The following is a 21917-nucleotide window of genomic DNA, read 5'->3' on the forward strand; positions in this document are numbered from 1 at the left end:
AATTTAATTTTAAATGAAACAAATATTTTAAAAACCTTATTTACTTTACATACAACAATAGTTTAGTTATATATTATAAACTTATAGAAAGAGACCTTCCAAAAACATTAAAATGTATTGCTGGCACACAAAACCTTAAATCAGAGTGAATAAATGAAGACTCGGCACATCACTTCTGAAAGGTTGCTGACCCCTGCTATAAACCAAGCTGGATACTAGGACACAGGAATATCCTGGAGTACATGGGGGGGCAGGGAGGTTTCCCCCTGTGGAGAGGTGCAAAGAACTAGCTGGGGGCTCAGGCAAACTCATCAATAGTTCTACAGAGTCTGAGCTTTGATTTTCAAAAGAATGTAGGTCTCTAGGTGTTACATTCTCAAAGAAAATCTTTGAAACTAAAACATAAAAAAAGTGCAACTGATGTGCAGAAGTCTGCCTGAGCTTGAAACAACAGTTTTGAGGATTGGACTGCCATATTCATTTCAATAGGTACTATCTAAGATACCAGTGATGTTACTTTCAGTGTCAACATGGTTAGCTATCTCACTGCTGATCAAAGCATTTAAGAAAGAAGAGGAAGCATCAGATTCTGAATAACTGCACCAGTGTTTCCCAAAAAAAGAGCATATTTGTGTAGGTGGGACACAAATGACTAGCCAGGTTGTGTGTGTGTGTGTGTGTGTAAGTTAAAGGTGTTGGCCTGTAACAAGCACATGGTGGGGTTACAGTGGAGCAAGAGAAGGAGGGGATCAGTTGGGAAAGATAGTTATCTAGGATAAGATTACCATGAGATCTTACTGTCTTGGGCCAAATTTCAGCCTTACTTGTGCATGAGCAATTTGCCTTGAGAGCAGAATTTGTCCCTTGGGGAGGTTAAATCAATCTGAAAGTGGGTCCAGGTGGGTGTGGAATAATTTAGGGCGTCAAGTGATCTCAAAAATGCCAAAATTGTCATGACCAGATGATGGAAATACATTAGCTCCTAACTTGGAAGTGCATAGCCATGATTCTTTTTTACTGCAAGACCTCTGTCGGTCTGCAAAGGAACAGGAGAAGATGTAGGATGGACATTATGGAAGATATAATCTGCTTGCCTGCTGTCCTGTTTTCCCTAATCTAAAAGAATCCCTCTAAATTATACATAGTCTGGAAAACAAAACCATATAAGAGAGCTTATTTAAATATATTTAGGGATGGAATAGCTAATTTACCCTTATTAAGAAGGTACTGCAGCATTCTACAGTAATGATTCAAAACCACTACAGTTTACAGTAGTGATACTGTTTGTGGCTATTTTTATTTTTAATATTATTAAATATTGTTATTTTAACAGCAAATAAATGTAGACCTGGGACAACTTGTTCAAGTATATTTGCATGTATTATTTATATATAAGATCCTGGGCAAAGAAGGACTTTTTTAATACTAGAGAGCAGTCGCAAAATGGATAACAAGGTGAAATAAATTTTCAAGTGACAGCAGTGCATGACTAGAAGAGCCCCAGGAGGGGCCACCCAGGATGGGCCCAGAGCAGTCATATGATAGTCTGATGTGCAAATGAAACAAGTATTGCCAGAGTGAAGAGTTCAAGAATCAGGAGACAAACCAAAGAACCCTGAGACTTACTTCCAGCCTGAAATGCCACATAAAATGCATTCCCAGGGTATACACCTCAAAGCTCCACACCACTGCAAGTGGCATCATGTCCTGAAAGAACAGGAAACACACAGGAAAAACATGGAATGAGGCTGAGCGATGCTGCACCAGAGCTGGCTTTAGCAGCCCCTCTCACTAGCAGGCAACAGCCTTTCCCCCTCAGAGCTCTCTTATTTGGGGATGGGCAGGGGGTCGCTAAGTTTGTGCCACTGGCTGGCCCAGCCTAGTTTGAGGCTTGGGTTTTTCCAGTCTCATATTTGGTCCCCGGTCATAGACTAAAATGAATATGTTTCAGTCCAAACAAGTGTTGCAAAAAGATTTTTTTGTGCAGAAAAATTCCACGTCACCTTTACTTACAGCGAGTGGATCTTACTTGCGTAGCCTCACTGAAAACAATGGGGCTTCTCATGGAGTTAGGTACAGCTCAGATGAAGTAAGTAGATCAGAGTTGAGCCCTTAGACCACTAACAGCAATCTCAGTAAGACTTCTCTCAACATCAAAAAGAAAATATGCTCATTTTACTCATTACAAATAGAATGTAAAACAGATTAAATAAACATGCTTTATATTTGTCATCACATTAAATCAAGTGTGAATTCCAGACAGAAAGCTGAGTCTGGAATTATTTTAATAATTTTAGAGTAGCAAAATGATAATTACACACAAATTCCATTTCTCACTGACACAAGGTTTGGTTTTTGCATTAGTCTATGCATCCCTCCCCCTTAAGAGAAGCAAGTTCCTGTTTATTCCTTCTAAACATTCTATCCTTAGAATCTAGTTCAAGGACAGTGAAGATCAGAGACTGCTAACTCTGTACGAGAGAAATGGACCTGAAAACAGTGCAAGGGCCCTTGTTTAAACTGGCGTTAAGCAGGGGGGTCTCTCCTTGGGCTGGGAGTTAAGATGGAATTTTCCACCCCTTGTACCAGGATCCAGGAGTTCTAGTGCAGCTGCTAACAGAGCCTCTGGGCTATAGGAACGGCTGCTGTACCTCCCTCCAGTTAGTGATCCTCTGGCTACAGCCAGTGCTGTGTGTAGTGCAAAGGATAAAGCATTTCCCTGGCCTATTTGCTGCCTGCTCTGTGCAATGGAATTGTGGTTACGCGTTTCAGTTTAGGGCCTTCTGCATATGTGGGAAGGCGTTTTGCCCCCAAAACAGTACATGTAAGTTGTTAGAACGTTCAAAACTTTTCATTAGCCATATGGTCTGTTAACAGTGTGACTATTACATCTAAACAAGTGTCATTAAGTTAAGACAAGTGAATTATTAAACTATTGATTACATGGCCTAGCACAACTAACTTTTGCAATGCTATTTGGGAATCACCTAGTGGTGGTCTTATTTGTGTGTGTGAGGATGAAAGAAGGAAAGGAGAAGAGAGGTTTTTCTCTTTCTAAATACAGTGACTTAGTTTCCTCTCTTCACTGGTTATGATAGAGGTTATGCCATCGCAGTGGGTATTTTCCCAGAAATGGCTTGGGGGTAACAGTTATACATTTCACAGCAGTGCTGAAGTAGTTTTTTTTCACCACTCAGCTAGACAGGGAAACTAAAGAACATCTGCAGTTTTTAATTGCAAGCCACCTGAAAAATAAATACAAGTTTAAAGATTTAAAAGGAAAATCCAGTATACTCCTTTCCTTGGGAGGAAAATAAAGAAAATGGCAGGGAAAGTTTGCACTAGGACTCAGACTGTTTCTTTTAAACTGCAAAAGAACCAAAACCAGGTGTCACAATGGATGAACACATCTGCCTTTCATCTCCGGCGTTCTGGGTGTCAATTCCTTTTCAATCTCAAATACAAATGAGTTTGGTCATTTCACCCTAGTTCCTCTATAGTGGAGTATGGTCCATGAAATTTAGTATGCTTGTCTAGACAGGAGAGGACCAAATAAATAACAGAGAGGTCTGGGGATCAGGCTAGGACTGAAGTGTATTAGCAGTGCTATGTAGGGAAGGTTGTACAATGCCTGCCTATACTATGCCTAAACGCTAGTTGGTGGCTTTAGTCACTTTCATGGGATCCATATTCAACTACAAAAGAAAAAAAAAAGTGCATCTGTCTAATGGAAAAATCATCTCCGTGCTTTCCTACACCACATGATTCTAGGGCCTAATCCTCCTTTCACTGACGCCAATGTAAGTCTTCCAATTGGATCTAGTCCTTAAAGATTAGATGACAGCATAGGAACAGGTACCTTTTTCAAAAAAAACTATGATCAGTGATCTTTACATTTTAAAATTATTTCTTTAAGTATTTTGGGGTATAATTCTCAACTCTCTCAATCTGTGCATTAACCTTTCCCAGAGTGTTTAATTCTGTACTCAGATATAAGGTCAAAGCCCTTAGCTGAACTTTTTATTTCAGAAGAACTGAGTATCTTGTCTGCAAACTTATTGAGAGAAAAATTTTGAAGGGAGAAGTGCTCATCAGTGCCTCTTGACTAACATTACTAACAATCTCAATTTAAAAGGAGTGGATGTTAAATCTGATGTAGCTCACAACTGTTCTAAGAAGCTGAGTTACTAAGGGTAATTAACTTTTGAAATTAATTTTTAATACGTACCCTTTTACATTATATTCACATGCAAGATAGTGTTTAACACAGTGAAATAAAGAGCTCAGAACACACTTATGAAAACTGCAATGTCAAAAATAACTATACTGGAAATGCTCTGGAACTGGTCACTAAGTAAATCATCTACAGGGAAGGCAAACCTGTAATCAAATATCTCCACCAAGTTGTATGAATATAAATAACATAAAAGATAGTATTTTAACTCCGTACCTCTTACTGAAAGCACAATCAGCATTCATGTATACAGCTTGGGGAGGAAAATGTTGTTGAGTCAGATAAACAATTCAACTCCTTCAAATTATTTTAAGTGAAAATCCAATCCCATAATCCATTTATAGGAAATGCCTACATGTTTTTTCCCTCTCCAAAAAGTGTGGGTCTTGAAGTAGCAAAGGTAACAAGTTGAATGTAAATGCTGAACTATCATTCTGTATTTCTACCTTTTAAAATTTAAAATCTGTAAAAAGATATGGATGTCTTACTGACTAGATGAAGGTAGCGCTCATCTAGGGATTACAAAGTATCTATATTGAGATAATCCAAGTAGGTTTGGTTAAAGATTCTATGCCCATCAAGTTCAAGTTCTTGTCTCTTTAGTAGTCTATTGCTTCTATCAATTTTTCAGATTTGTCTTAGAGGCAAAAAGTGGAGTTCAGCAGATTCAGCCACCCCCACCCATGGACCCACAAGTGGGTAGTATTGTCTGAAAAATGAGTGACAGTGGTGAAGAAGAGGGCAGAGCCAAGGGATGTGCTGACTTATGCTTATCCTCTGCAGCCTCCACTGGCTGAGTCCTTAGCAGAAATCAAAGTTGCCCTTTGTGGATGGAAACCTAGAGGCAGACAGGGTGCAATGCCTCCACCTGCCCTGTCTCGGTGAAACCTCCCCAGGGTGCAGCAGACCAGACTGGCACATGAAGACTAATTTTATACCTCCTGGCACATGCAAGAGCGAATGCAGTTCAAAAGTTGTTTATTGTTGAGGTTTACTATAGAAATTTAAGGCCAGATCTTCAACTCATGTAAATTAACATAGCTGAACAGCCGAGGATCTGGCCTTTTATGTCTACTAATCCATGATACAGTAGCTACCCATAAAAACGTTCCAATTTTGTCACTGATAGTTAGATAACGCTACTTGTTGCGTTTGCTAGGCTTAGTATAGTGAATTCTTAGGGAATATTGCAAATACTACACTAACCTTATTCAGTTAGTAAGGTAAAATTGCTAAGTTTTTAAAAACAGGAATGAGGTCTGGAAAAAGGTGTATGAGTGGTAACACAGTGATATGAATCAGCTATCCTAAATAAATGTATTTTTACTAAATCAGACAAAATCCCTATACTTTTTTTTACAGTAAGGGAGGGTAAACTGATTTGGATGAAATTATAAATGATTCAAACTGAATATCAAATTTTGAAAAAAATCTAGTTAACTTAATATTTCCCCATTGAGTTTAATTTTCACCTGGCTTTGCTCTTCCTGCTTCTTACAAGACCTGAAATGCCAAAATACTATGAGAAAATCTGCTTGCTCTGAGTAGAAATATGAAGTATCAAAAATTGTGCCTGATAACCTATTTTCTGCAGTATTTTCAGCCTATTTGTGCATATATAATAGATAAGATTATTTTGGATAATTATGCAAATCAACTCCCTGAACCTTTTGAGGTTAACCCATCCCCAATTAATAACTTTTATTCTAGTCACTTCGTGGGACGCAGACTACATAAGAATAATATGCACTTCTATAGCATCTTTCAACCCAGGACCTCCAAGGACTTTCCAGACATTAAGGACTTGAGACTGAAAGGTACTGAGCTCTCACCGATTTTCACTGGCAATTGTGGATCCACAGCATATCTTAGGAGCAGCTCCTCTTTAATTAAGTCTCACAATGTATCTGGGAGGGAAGTATTCTTATAGCTTAGAATGGAACCCAGGAGGATCTGAGCCCCCAGTCTCCTGCTCTAGTCAGGAGAGATTGTCTTGCACCCCACTGTACTATCTCTTAACGACAACAGACCGTAGCAGCTTACCTTAGCAGCTTTGTAATCAAACTAATGTGTAACTCCCCCCCAGTATGACTTGAATAAAGAACTGCAACAGAGCAGCTTGCTGCTTGTTGTTTTGCAACAAAAAATACTCTGGGCGCAACTTGCAAACTTGGGTGCCTAACGTTAAAAATCTATGTAGGTCTAAAAATCATATGTAGGTCTCTGAACACATTGCCTGATAATCAGAGCTGCTGAGCACTCAAAATTCTTGCTGTTTTCAAAATCCATTGAGAGCATACAGCACCTCAGGAAAAAAAATCAGAATATTTTTATTCAGGTGCCTAAGTTTTGATACCCAACTTTGGAAATGGTGGCACATATTTTTCACCTCTAATAGTGCCACCTGACAGCTATTATATTGTAGGTCAACACCCCTCACATGAATGGAACCTGACTCATTGAGGTCAGTCAGGACCTAATCACGCTCCCATTAAAATCAATGCCAAACTTGCACTGACTTCAATAGGAGCAGAAGCAGGCCATGAGTGAGTCATGTGAACTGTATTTGGCTCTCTACATATGTTGTCACCATCAGAATTGGTCAGAAAACAAAGGGAGGGAATTGTGAAAATATTCAGTTCTAATTTTTTGCCAAAATTGTGCCTTCATTAACATTTTCCAACCTGCTTTAGTCACCACAAAGACCTGAATACTTGTAACAACACCACAACACTGATTTACACCTAAACAACACTTTATGGATAAAACAGCTTCTCTGAGATTCTCCTGTTTTCATGCCTATAGGATGGTTTCATTAAATCTTAAAAATAATAATCAAGTTTTTTGCTCACCTGTGGTTTAAGCATGTCTGCTTGATTAACTGTGGCATAAGATACTATTTATGGAAATGTCTTTGAATAAAACTTCAGAAGAATGTGTCGACTATGCTGTGTAATTTTTTGTTATTATTTTAAATTATCCTGAACTCCACACGGCTGGCTTGCAAGCTTATTTTCCAGATCATTGAAAGCAATGAGAGAATTTTTGACAGACACCAGCTAAAGCAGCTTAAATCAAAGGCATCACTTTCTAAAGGAGTATCTATAGAAGAGCCATTGACCACGTTTTTCTTAGGTCACTGCTCAGGTGTGTTTTAGGCAGGATGTCAGGTCACAGAACTAGCATAATCCAGTTTAGTTTTCTATTCCAACTGAGCAAATGGGTAAAAAGACCCAATAGAGTTATACAGTGTGGTTAAAGGCAGCTGGCGGGTGGGGGTGGGGTGGGGGGAATGTACAGTGGCTTACCCTAAAGTTAACTTTTTTCTAAATGCAAAAAGCTCAAAATTAATGAAGGGAATAGTGAATTCCAAGTTCCATAGTGGAACATCCCAGTGCTTTTAGCAAATCACTTGAAATGAGGGAGGAAAACCAGTCCTTTTACCATTTTACAGCTTTTGTAGCCTAATGAACCATGCTACCTCCTGTAGTTTCTATCAAGTTGGAATTTTTACAAGAAACTGTCTCATTAGCATTAAGTGGAGGCAGACTAGCCAACTTTTACTGTAGCTTCCCGGAATGTTTTACCTCTCTCATTTGTATTTAGCTGATGAAGTAGCACCACCTCAAGAGATACCTCAGAAATGTTAAGCACATCTAAATGACTAGTATCTTGGAAATTAAATTATTTTTCCTGAAGATCTTATACTGGGGGAGGAGGGGCAAGACATAGCCACAAAACTGGAAAAGGGATGGGTCCCCCCTTGCCACAGCTGGAAATATACAAAAAGGCAAAGTCAGTGTTATCTTAAGTCCGTACAGTTTATTCTCACTTGAGTCACATTTAAGTAGATGCCTTTAAGGTTAATGGGAGCTGTATACTTATGACTGTAATGGGTTTGTTAAGTGGGACGCTTATGTTATTGTACACATTTCACATCTTATAATGTGTAAATTGTGTTTTGCTTCTGGAAATTAATAAAGAGGATAGATGTTCATTAGGGAAAAACAGACTGCTTAGCCCTCTGGACACTGAATATAATGTATACATCATTACAGGCATTTATTTAGCTGGCAGGCTGCAAAAAGGCAGTGACGGGATAATGAATATTCACATACTTAAAACATTTCGGGGGAGGTTCATGTGACCTTATTGGAATTAACTTTACAATATTGTTTTCTTTCCTGTCTTTAAATTCTCTGTTTTGCTGCAGAAATGTAATCTATTTGACTTCGTGCGGTTTCAGTTTTACCAGGTTTCATAGTTCCCAAAGAAGGTGAATTAAAAAAAAATGAATAGATGAACATTGATTGCAAGTAGAATTACAATCTCTATATTATTTATCATTTTTGTTTAAATTTCTATGTAAAGTTCTTTAAGATTAAGGGCCAAATTCTCTGGTTGGGTGGAGCTGTGCTCAGAGCAAGATCAAAGTGAAAGGCGACTTTATGTCACCCTTTTATTTACCCAACAATGGAGATGGCTCCTGGCATAACTTAGAGCAGTCCCCAAGAGGCCATTCCAGCAACCAAAGATAGCTGGGGTATCAGAATGCTCCTGTGCCAGGGATGGGATAATGGATGATGCAGAGCTGCTCAAAAGTATTCTACATCACTCAGCAATTCCCCTTCCAATGGGAATCCTCAAAGAGCCAGACTCAACAGCTTTATGGTTTCTTTGTGCCATTGGAGAGGTATAAAATAGTCACAGGAGGGCTGAGAATCTGGCCCCAAATCTTGTTTTAAAATACAGATTTACATGTGGTCCAATCGAAACATGGGAGAGCTGAGCTTCTAATATATTTTAAAATCTAATTTAGGGCATCCTGAGTTCAGTTGTGATTCATCTCTGGTTTATCGGAAGTGTGAAATGAATATGTTGATATCTAAATTTTAGAGCAGAAGTTCATAAAGTAGAGAAGCCTTCAAACTCTAGAAATTAGGCATACGGTTAACAGAAAGTAGATGTGTTAGGGTAAGAACAAATATGCAAATAGTAATCAGTGCTCAGTGTGATGGTGACTTGGGGAAATGTGACATAAATTTTGGCACAGCCAGGAAAGTTAAGGTTATACCGGCAGATCTTAAGTAGACTCATTCAGAAGAAAAGTTGCTGTGCAGAGAGCAAAACCTACATAAACTAAAAAGCTTGGGGATAGTTATGTGGCTTGGGGGTGGGAACATTTCCACAACTCTCCACCAGCAATAATCCATCTATCCACCTCTAGCTAGGGCACATGATCTCAGGAAATTACAACCATCCTAGAGCACTGTGAGAGAAGCCAACTCTGGCCTAAGAATCATTGTTTTGAATAATTAAAATATTTCTCTTTTTAACATGAGCCATATCTCCCCCCTACCCCAGATGGTGTTGAGGTGTAGTTTGGGATGTCCTGTCATCCCTCCTTCCCAGGCACTATTTTATTATTGGGGAAAGGAGTAATCTGTAGGCAATGTGCTCACTCCTGTTGTCAGAATTCAGTCCTGCTGATACTGTCATCAGACCACACTTCCTCTCCTCAGCTCTTCCCCAGCAGGCTCAATGTCCATCAACAAAGGGAATATCCACCTGATACAAGGGCATCTGAGGATGCACTGAGCATGCTCAGTACATTTTCAACCCTTCTGAATGCCACATGATGGAGATAGATGGGCTACATCAGCTGATTGCATATTACCTCACCTAGCATCATGAGGCTGTTAGCTGGGAGAGAGTTCTCCCTCAGGACAGAAAGCAGCTTTAATGAGGCATGTAGAGCTTCTTTAGGTCAGCAGCTAAGCTGGTGCATTTTGCTGCCTAGGCTTTTAGGAAATGTGGTACTGTATTTAACACTGTGCCCTATTCTGAGACCGTTATAATACCTACAGTAGGCTCAATACTAGGTACAACAATGTGATGAGTTAATTAGTCAGTTCTCTAAGGGCTTCAGGACAAACTGTTTTCTAAAGTTTAAATTCTGCTCTCATGTATTCATGCACTTAGGCCAGTGCAAGCTGCATGTAGCCCTAAGGATTTTAGAAAGCCACTGTCAATAATGGTACAATGCTGTGAATGAGTGAAGGCTTCCAGAAGCTGGGAAATAGGGCCAGCTGGGACTTCTGCAAACAGTAAGTATAGTCCTGCCTTATCTCCCTACAACCAAACACCTTCCTTACACCTGGCTGCACTCCTGATATGACTATCTTTCCTCACAATTGCCAGAAACTCCTGGAATAATCTGTGTCACCAGCTATTTTTAATTGACCCAACACTCAGGCCAGCAATCAGAAGGAAGTGATCAGTGTGTAACTGAGACAGTAAGGGATAGAGCTGAGCAAGAAGGCAGAAAGAGAATAGGAATAGGATGTACTCTACCCCAGAAGGCTTGGGAGGTGGAAGAAATGTTACTGTGTTGGGGAAGAACAGGGAAATAGAGCCAGCTGGAGGGGGCTCCTGTGAGAGGGAGAGAGAGAAGAAAAATTCAAAATGAGCATACAGTGATACCTATAAAAATCTTTACACATGCTCTTGCATTAACGTATCCTACCACCCTATTCACAGCATTTCCTTTAGTAAGTATAGGGAATTCTGTAATATTTACTTGCAAACGGAAAAGTTTCAGTGGCAACCACCAAACTCCTTGTCATTTTCTCAGTTCAAAAATTGCTGAGAACAAGTTTATTTGTCTGCAATTCAGAAGGTCAGAGTGTCAGGATAGAGTTTCATCCTAACTTTTCCTTTCCTCACATACGTTAGTTTGTGCAAGAACTTTAAAATTATTTAATACTTTTTTAAAAAGAATTGAGCATGTTTGTTTTTTAAGAAACAAAATCTTCCATGGCAGATTGTGAAATATGGATTATTTACCTCCAGACTGGAAGAACAAGATCCAATCTTAGAAGTAAATGCATATTTAGGCTTTAAGGCATATTGATTTTCCAGGTAAATACATATTTTGGTATACACACTCTTTAATACACAGTTATGTGGGGTAAGCAGATATTTTGGTAGGAATAACGTTTACCATTATTTTGCTAGAGTGCTAACTCTGAAAATGTGCAAAAGAGCAGCTTTCACTGGTAATGTTTTCAATACTCCTGTCTCTTAGAAACAGATTTTCTAAATATATATAGAAAAGTTAAAAAAGCTGTCTAGTTATGAAGAATACATTTTCCTGCCAAGTTATAAACCCTTGAGAAACTGTGTTTGTATTAGAAATTCTGAGACATCCTTAAATTCAATATTAGTAAAGAATCACGATCAGCAACACTATAATTACAGCACCTTTGCCCATATATGTCATCAATGCAATGGTAGTTAATAGCTCTGAGTTATTGCACATTCAGGAACTTACGGAATTACAAACTTTAGTAATTCAAGTGCGAGACGACAGTTTTAGCATAAGAAATGTTGTACTGCTTGGAGCAAATCCATTTATTTTCAATATTTTTTCATGGTGGGATAAATATAATAATAATTGATTAAAAAATCTGAACTGTAAGGGGTATCAATTGGATGAGCATAGAATATATTATGAAAGTATCAGATAGAAAGCAAGTATACACCAGAGATTAAAAGATCAATTTTGTAAAATTCTACTGTATTTAATTTGCAACAGTCCGCACAGTCCATGTTGAAAGAATGTCCCAATAAGTCCCAAACTGTACAATTATCAGGTTACCATATGGAACAGATTAACCTAAGATGCAAGTAACTTTATTTGACCAATATTGAGTTGGGCCCCAACCCTGCAAAAACTTAGGAATGTGCTTAACTTTATGTACTGCGAGTAGTTTCTTTGGGACTACTCAGTGCATGAAGTTAAGCATATGCATAACCCTTTGCACAACTGGAACCTTAGATGGTCAGATATTCATAAACACCCTGTGAGAGACCAATCCTACAAACATTTAGTGACCGACACAGTGTTAATGTGAGTGGCCCCAGTCCTTATGCGCAGGATTGGTCTCTTAAATTTGCACACACAAACTATCACTTTTGAACATGCAGAGCCGATAGATGTTTAGGTACCTAGTTTGTAGAAGCAAATGTTGTGCCCACAAACATGGTTTTTTGCATGCTACAAACTGTCTCACAAAAATTGCAAGTGCAAATTCAGAGGCTAGGTTGAAAATCTGGCCTATGTTTTCCAGTGGCTTTATTGGCAAGAATATTCTCATGATGCAAAAAAGTAAATACTTCATTTTTTCATATTTAATAAAAATGTTTCCATATTCTATTCTGCTGCCAGAATCCTCACATTCCATGCGTCAGTAATCATGAAAAAAAAAAACAATTAGCCTAAATATAGAATTTGGTCCAGCTACAGTATAGAAACAATTCCTAATTCATGTGAGAAAAGGCATCTGAACTATACATCTCCTTGATCTGTTTCTTTCTTCATAAAACTGTACTCACATGTAATACTTTCTGCAGCACCATTTTTTCTACTGAATGGATTCTAGAGCTTAGCACTTTAAAGCTGCAATACAAGAGTGATCAGAATGTCAAGAGAGTGTATAAGATGGTTCGTACTGTTTTACACACTGCTTCCTCAACTAATAAAATGTCATCATGTTATTCAAGGTTTTAAAAAAATGTCTTAGTTATGAAAATAGAACCTGCTTAACGCACAAGTTTAAGAGAAGAATAGAAATATTCGAATCTATTACTGAACACAAACAGCGTGATTCAATACATTTTATTGCCCTATTATGGAGTCAGTGTATTCTTTTTATGCTCCTTATCTAAGCGTCATTTAGTAATTACAACATATTTGCTGCATATTTTGTTTATATATTAGTAATGGGGCAGTTGATCATGGTACTAAAGAAATTCATAATTTGAATTTTAAAAAATAGGATATTTACAAAATGAACTTGAAAGTGCTGAATATGTACAGTACCCAGCTAGCTAGTTACGGAGCTTAACACAGTACCAAAAATGACTGAGTAGGCGTGTGTCTGAGTGAAATTGTTGTGGCAGTGATACTAAAAAAGTAGCCAAAATAGCAATATGGTGTTCAGTGACAATCTTCTTTTGATATAAATAACTCCAACTTTCACATGGCAACAGTCTTCTTATTATTTATTGTGGTTTTATATGTTGAACAAGCGACTGGATAATTTTATATTGTAATTAATGTTTGAAATTCTTATCACCAGTGGCTCTTTCTATATAGGCCCAATCCAATTCCATTGAAGTTGGTGTGTATCTTTGTACTGACCAGAATGGGTGATGGCTCGGACCATATACGGTCAACTTTCATAATGAGTCAAATTTTTAAAGGGACCTTGCTTCAGCCTCCGGTTTTGCAAAGTGCAACTTAGTGTTCACAATTCATTTACAGCATGACTGTACATTCATTTGGGAGCAAAATTAGAGGCTGTTTAAATAAACCCAACAACTCTATTATATCCATAGAAATAAAATATGCTATTTTAGGATCCAGTCCGTTACTCAGGCAAAACTTCTCTTGAACTCAATGCAATATGTGAGGACTGCAAGAGTCATTTATGAAAGGTGAAATTAATTGTTATGGTAAGATATTCATACATCTTAGCAGTGCATTAATGAAATTCTGGCAATTAAGATGCAATGTGATGGCATTTGTAAGGTGCACCAAAATATAGTTATTGGAGCCACTTGTTTTTAAATATATCTATATTAAATGTATGTTCAATGCTTCCTATGTTCTCAGCTATCTGAGATTTAAAATCATTTGCAATGAAAGTATCATTGCTGAGCTAGCTGATCAGTACAACTCCAGTGCAAGAACATCAATTCATGTAGTACTGGCCAATAATAAAAAAGGGTCTGTCATCACCTCACATATACAGCCTTTTAAGAGTTCTGATTTAGAGCAATGAAAGGGAAAAGTGTTACATTCACAAAAAGTCTCTTAAGAGAGTTGTGTTGTATTTTATACCAGGAAAACTTGTTTTACAAACAAAATATACAAATTAACCACACTAGAGGGAAAAAATAAGGGAAATATACCTGTGCTATTTTTGATTGACTGGTTAAAAAATACCATGTAGTCTAGTTGTTGTGGGCAAAGTTTGGAGAAGTTCCATTACCCCACTGGAGGTGGAAGAGATGGTTTTCTTTTTAGCCAATAGCATCTTTGTCCTTAACTGGAGATTAGGTACGCTTGAATTTACATGTTGTCATTTACCAGTACACATTCCAGAATTGTTGGAGAGGAAGAGAAAAGTAGTATTTTATGGAGGCACACCCATGCTGAATTTACAGAGCGGGGTGAGGAAGCAGAATCACTTTATGCAGACATATTACAAGGCTCATTCTTGAAACCTGAATATCATGCTAGAAGAAAATCTAGATATGTGTTATAGTTTGAAGAAATGTTTTGAAGGCAATATTATTTGATTTTTTAAAATAAAAATGCTTCTGAATAAATGTGGATAGAATCATATTTAAAGAGGGAACTGAATACTTGTATTGCAGCCTTAAAGAGTCACATTTTCACTGCAATATTTTTTTTTTGTAAACTACAGTCTGCAACCCAGCAGACCATGACTGAATGCTTTTGAAAACTTGTAGATTACAAACATGAAATCACAATTAATATCCTCTAAAAGTAATTTCAGAGCTTTCACGTCTTAAAAAAGGACAATGTGTACTGCTTCACAAGGTAATGCAGCTAATCAAAAAAAGGAGTAGAATTAAAGTATTTACATAATGAGCAATTCTACAGAAGGCGATCATCCCCATGTAAGCACTGCTGATTATATCCCACGCTGCTTTTAACAAACTCTACCAGATTGGCTCCAGTCATCAGCACTTTCAGAGAATCCTTAAAAGCCTTTCATGGTTCTTTATATTTATTGTAGAATGATGTTCTTCAGGTAGAATATGCTGGTGAAAGAGGATAGTGTCAACACAAGGTACCAGCAGGAGAACAGAACTTCAGCACCACCGGTAATCCCGTACTGGGCTGTACTTGGAGCTGGAAAGAAAAGAATAAATATTAAGTAAATATTTCTATTCTCCATCCCCAATTCTTTTATTTTACAGCAATCTGGAAATCTTTGCATTTTTCTTTCTGTCTCAGGAGTGCTCAGTATGAAACTAGAAGATCATTGGAAAATGCAGCTGAAAGATAGAAAGACACTACAAAATAAGACTGATAGTGTCTATTCTTTCATCTTACCCAGAACAATAAATAATTATTACCATTAACATGTTCAAATGTGGATGCCTAAAATTAGGCAATTACATCCCTGCTTAGACATCTGAATCAATGACCTAATGTTCAGATGTGCTAAGCACCAAGGTTCCCACGAAGTCAATGGAAGTTGCAGGTGCTCAGCACTGCTGAAGATCAGATCATTGACTCAGACTCATTGACTTGATATGGATTTAGGTACCTAACTTTAGATACCAAAGTTTGACAATTTTGTCTGGCTAGGAGGTCCGTGTCTATTTTCACTCTCTTTAAAAGGGTTTTGTTTTACTTTTTCTTAATGCAAACTTATATTGCAAGCCCCCGTTTTAACATCTCAGTGAATATTATAGTTATAATACATACAAATAGAATAAAGAAATACAACAGTATATTAAAAGGAACAACAACTGAAATAAAAAACAAGTTTTGATACAGCAGCGTTCACATTGCTGGCTGGCTATTTGGACTGGGACTTTAACACATGACTAACAGAAAGACAAAAATGGAAAGTGTTCGTTTGGTTTTCAAAAAATCATAGATATTAGAAATGAAAAAGAACTATTAAGTCATCCTGGACATCCCCTGAGAATGCATGATTATTTCCACTGTACATTCATATATTCTGTACAGTTCTAAATTATACAAAAAGATGGGGCTTTTATTTTTCAGATAAGACAGTATCAAAATTAATCACCGAACATTATTATTTTAATCCTAATTCAGCACAAAGAAAAACAAACCCTAAGGAACAAATAAGATGAAAGTTGAGTTGAGAACCACTGGAAAGTCTGATTTAATACCCAATATGGGCTGAATTCTGCCCTCAGATTTGCACCCACATCTATTACTGAAATCAACTGAAAATGCACTTGTGAATCTCAATGCAGAATCTGGGCCATTCAATAAGTGCTCATTTTCAAGACCGGGCAAACACTGACAACTCGATTTCTCATACTTTCAACAGTGCCAAAGTGCAGACCAGAATTTTACGATATGGGCTTTTACTAGCTTCTAACACAATACTGACTATGATCTTGATTCTAAATTCTGAATGTAACCAAAACTCTCAGTCAAGTCAAAGGCAGTTTTATATGCACAAGCAGTGAAGGACTGATCCTTTGGACATATCTATAATATGCAAAGCTGAAAAGAAAATTACAGTTTACTAAAAGACTTATGTTACCTTACATCACATCTTAGTACAGTCTCTGATTCAGGAAAGCTTCCCTATTTAGGACAACTTTTAAGCATGTGAATTTTAAGTCAATGGATCTTAAGCACGTGAATAAAGTTAAACATGCTTAAATGATGTCCTGAAGCGATGGATTTAAGCATGTTCTTAAATGTTTTCCAGAACAAGTGCCATAATTATTCCCTTATTACCATACAGCCATGCTAAATTATCCCTTGTTTCAATCAGATGGTATTTCTTTTAAAGGAGAGTAGAAATCTAAGTATGAAATCTTGCATTTTGATATGTCTACAACTAATTATTCTCTTAGATAAAACCCCAGAATCTCAAAATTTGGAAAAAAAAATGCAGTGATACTAAGTATTCCTACAGCTGTGTTTGTCGCACTGAAGTGAATTTTCCTCCAGATGTCCACATGCAAATACTTAAGTTTGTTTTCTATTTTTGTAAGTAGTGTTTATTTTAAACTGAACACAATAAAGTGAAACAAACAAACAAAAAGAATGTGAAACTGTATTAAAACTGAGAAAATGTCAAGTTCTTAGGAAATATAAGATAGGTTTTTTTCTTCTGAAGAATATTTGGAGGCAAGGGCCTGATCCGACATTAGACACTAGGTGGTCTTACAAATTACAATTATACAAATCAAGGCTCTTTGAGTCCCCTGAGCCTGAATCTTCATGTTGTCATTTAATTTTTTTTTTTTTTTCAAGGTGTGCCCGTTTTCACTGACACAATCTCTCTTTTAACTTATTTACTCCTTATTTATGAAAAAGAGTCATTTTCACAGAGGGGAAAGTTTATAACTACTAGTTTACTCAAACATTTCCAGTGCTTTATGTGGGGCAGACAGAACACTTAAATTTTTGGCTTTATGGTCTTAACTATTGCTGGATTCTAAACTCTCTTGTTGCCTCAGGTCCCATATATGCCTAAATTCTACTCCTTGGCCTAGCAAAAGGGTCTTGGAATCCCAATCCTGGTATTGCTGGATAGTTATGAGAAAATAAAGAAAAGGTAATATACTCCATTTTTATTTTCTTATGCATAGCTATTTTTTCACATCATTAGGGGTGTATGTTTCATGCTAAGTTTTGGGGAAAGTAATGGAGAAGTTACAGTAACAATGTTACAAATCATGAAGTCACTAACTGGGTTCATGAAAAACACGTTTTATTGCATAATTTGATTATTTAGCTACTTCTATTCCCCCTCCACTTCCCTTTAACAGTCCTCCTTACGTCCTAGGCTGCTGTCCTCCCCCCCCCCCCCACACTAACATCTTAGGGTCAGATTCTGATCCTCTTACTCATACAGTAACTCCTCACTTAACGTCCTCCCACTTCACGTTGTTTCAAAGTTACCTCGTTTAAAGTTGTGCAATGCTCCCTTATAATGTCGTTTGGCTGCCTGCTCTGTCCATTGCTTGTAAGATTCTATGGAAGAGCAGCGACTTTACAAGAGAGCATTGCACAAGTTTCTCTTCTCCGCCTCCCTCCCCTCCATCCCAGCGCTTCCCCCACTGCCAAATAGCTGTTTGGCGGCACTTATGACTTTCTGGGAGGGAGAAGGAGGAGTGGGAAAGTGCTGCTTCTCTGCTTCTCCCCCTCCCTCCCAGGAAGTCCTAAGAGCAAAGGGCTGGGAGAGATGGGCAGAAGCGGGGAAGCGCTGAGTCACCACTTCTCCTCCTCCCTCCCAGAAAGTCCTACGTGCCGCTAAACAGCTGTTTGGTGGCACTTAGGAATTGCTGGGAGGGAGGGGCAGGAGCAGGGAAGCGTCGCATCTCTGCTCCTCCCCTTCCCTCCCAGAAAGTTCTAAGCTTGAAACGCTGGGAGGGAGGGTGAGGGGCAGGGAAATGTTGCATCTCCGCTTCTCTCATTCCCTCCCAGGAAGTCCTAAGCACTGCCAAACAGCTGTTTAGCAGCACTTAGGACTCTGGGGGTGGGGAAGGAGCGGGGATGCAGCTGCTCCAGAGAGGAGGTGGAGTGAGGGTGGGAAGAAGTGGGCCTGGAGTGGAGCGGGGAAAGGAAGAGGTGGGCCTAAAGCATCCCCCGGCAAAGTCAGCACCTGTTCGTCTCCGGGAAAGCTGCTGCTGCTGCTGCGAAGGTGCTTCCTAGCGTCCTTGCCTGCAGTGGGCTGTGCCTGCGTGGGGTAAGCCGGGGCACTTCCAAACCACAGTACAGTACCATACAGTATATAATGCCTTTTGTCAGCCCCCCCCAAATTTCCTTGGAACCTAACCCCCTGCATTTACATTACATCCTATGGGAAAATAGAATTAGTTTAACATTGTTTCACTTAAAGTTGCATTTTTTGGGACCATAACTACAACATTAAGTGAGGAGTTACTGTATTGGGTAGTGCCTTACCTCACAAACAGCTGACTTCAACAGGACTATTTGTAGTGTATTCAACATGTAGTGTACTATTCAACATGAGTAAAGGTATTCGAATCTGAGCTGTAAAGTTTTACAGGATACCTTGCTGCCATTTCTTTACCTTTAACCTGGTACTGTACAAGTGGACTAATGCCTGGGAATCGACAGTAAGTTCACCTCTAGATTTCTTGTGCTTCTACAAGTGTATTGTAGATCTGCTCTCTTCTAGTTTCCTGTACAGTCCTACAGACTGTTTTCTTCATTCCATTCACCTTTCCACTCTCTCACTCAACATCTTGAAGGTAAATATTCCAAAGTTTAAAAGTCAGATTTAAAAACCACCCTCCATGACAGTCAATGCATCTATGAGAAATCATCATTGCTATGAAACAGGATTTCTGTATTAGGACTGTGTCACATACTATTAAACTGAACATTCAATAACTAGATCAAAGTTGAAATTCCTGTACAGCAATTACAAATTATTCACAAATTATATACATGTGCTTACATATGGACCCCCAGTGAAAATTTAGTAGTTTCATCCTTCACTTTAAAGGACATTTATCCATCTGAGATTACTATGTGCTTCATTGATGTAGCAGTGTTGGTCCCAGGATATTAAAGAGGTAAGGTGGGTGAGGTTGTAATTTTTATTGGACTAACTTCTGTTGGTGAGAGAGACAAGCTTTGAGCTTACAGAGCAATGTGTAAGCGCCACCAAATAGAAGTTGGTCCAATGAAAGATATTACTTCTCCACTATGCGCTTCAACAGAACTGAGCAATCTCTGCTCAGAAGCAGAGCACTGCAGCAGAAGTGCTGCAGGTTGAATTTAAAGTACATTGCTATCACTACGTGGAGAACCTTGTTCATTGTGCCTAGCATGACATGCATTCTTGTGTAGAAGACCAATAAAAGGCGTATACATCCCTTAAGCTATCGTCTAAGTGGGACTAAGTTGTGTACAGGACTTGAGCTAGTCCTCTGCATAGGCTGAATTTTACCTCTGAGTTCTAGGCACTGTTGTTCCTGCAAGTGCATGAGTGCAAAACCAACCTACTTTCAAGTACATATTCTGCAACAATGCAACCTGTGAAAAGTAAAGCCACATATTTTTCTTATCTATTCCTGCACCTGTAAATGTCACTTGCTGTATTACAGCATCATTGATTTGTTTCTGCTACACTAACACTACTGACTAATGCATGCCTGACACTTTGTTGTATTTATTAAATAATGAATTGAACTAATTGGTGAGGTATTAGATTGTACTTCCTACTCGAGTGTTTGACACCTCTCCCACTTAACTCTAAAATGCTCTTGCTACAGCTCCAGTCTTTCCATCAGCACTGTAATGCTATACCTGGTTGTCCTACTCACATCCAATTATGACTTTGTTCAGGAAAGAAGTATCCCTTGTACAGGATATCCCCTAAAGATTTCAGTGATATATTCAAAGGTTATGCCATTGACATCATGGTTGCAAAAAAGGTCCTTGGATTTATTTTTCAAATATACCATTCTGTAATCTTTTCCATTTAGCCAGTTTCTGCAAGGAATCTAAGACATTTATGAACTGATGATTTGGAATGCCTTAAAAAGATTTTCTTAGCAGTCAAAATTCCAATTCCTCAAATAATTTTTATTATTATTATTACTGGCTTTTCCATGGCATTAATTTTATAGAATCTGAATATCTCACAAGCAATCAATTGTTCCTAAAACTGGGAGTGTGAGGCTGGGAAACATCATCATCCCCATTTTACAGACAGAGAATGCAGGCAAAAAAGGGAATTAATTCTTCATTCCAGAAAAAAATTATTCTCCCAAGTTACATGGGAAGTCTGCTGGGATCAGAAGAGAAATTCTCATGTTCTAGTTCGGTGCCTTAACAAGACCATCCATCCTCCCATCATCATTTATTAATCACAGAATCTTGGAAGCTTCACACAGAATGCACAGTTCTAGTTTAAAAAATTAGTTATCTAGTGGGAGGGTTAAATTTTCAAAAGTGACTTTGAGCACTTAAGAACCTCAGTCCTATTGAATTCCATGAAACGTAGGTTCTTAAGTGTCTATGTCATCATCACTTTAGAAAATGGGACTTGAGCTCCTAAGACACTTAGATAATTTTGAAAACTTAACCCATAGTCTCTATTTTTCTTAAAATTACAGTAAAACTCTCGCCACATAAGTACTTAAACCATTTTATCCCAGTCAAATTATATGTCAATATAATCTGAATAGTTTTCTGCATAGTGTCAGGGAATACTAGTAATGATGGTCAATGTGTTTCTGTGATTGAAAAGGCCATCCGGGTGCCAAACTACTGTAGGCTAGATAAACAAACTTGCCTCACTGTTGTCTCAAAAACTGAAGATACAGAAACTAGTCTCAAAGGTTTTCATTCAAATTTGGAAGAGCAGTAAATTCAATTTTTTCAAAGGAAGAAGGAACTTTAATTGATACAATTCATAGCTGAGATGAAGACTTGAAATTATACAAAATGAATACGAGTATTCACAGAGAAAAAGAATACTAAAGAACAAATAGAGAATACTATTATAAATGTATATTTTGGATCAATTTTTCCCTCACAAAATAAAGAACAAAAGTTAAAAATCTTTTGAGCGATTTAATCATTTAGAGACACATTTACAAAATCTCACATTGTGTTTTAGTTCCTTTAGGCAGTGGTGTGGGATTATAGGAAAATCACTTCAGCACAGATAAATGTAATGGTGATAGCTCATGAAAAACTCAACTGGTAACAAGCGGTAAACTGAAAATAATAGCTGTGCTAAGTCTTATTGTAATTAACTTATTAACTCATCCTATGTATTTTTCGTGTGGACTTTGTCTTTGTTTCTGCATAAAATTTTCAACTTTATATCAGAGTTGACCCACGTAGATGAGGGTGAGATATAGCAATATTTCACCTGCT

At 37.9% G+C, this 21917-nt stretch overlaps 1 protein-coding gene across 2 annotated transcripts in view; it reads right to left on the reverse strand.

The window, feature by feature from the left end:
- NEGR1 (neuronal growth regulator 1) overlaps nt 1-21917 on the reverse strand; it is a 727443-nt gene that overhangs the window by 112793 nt on the left and 592733 nt on the right. Inside the window, exon 7 of one of the 2 annotated variants that reach the window (XM_075067715.1) lies at nt 9514-15182. The exons of the other annotated variant lie outside the window; for it this stretch is intronic. Within the exon in view, the coding sequence (XP_074923816.1) occupies nt 15058-15182 (125 nt within the window). The 3' untranslated portion in view covers nt 9514-15057. Of the gene's footprint in view, nt 1-9513; nt 15183-21917 lie in introns of those variants that run through there. 2 annotated transcript variants of the gene reach the window in all.

The sequence above is a fragment of the Chelonoidis abingdonii genome, chromosome 7 (genome assembly GCF_003597395.2).
Source record: "Chelonoidis abingdonii isolate Lonesome George chromosome 7, CheloAbing_2.0, whole genome shotgun sequence".
Taxonomy (NCBI): Eukaryota; Metazoa; Chordata; order Testudines; family Testudinidae; genus Chelonoidis; species Chelonoidis abingdonii.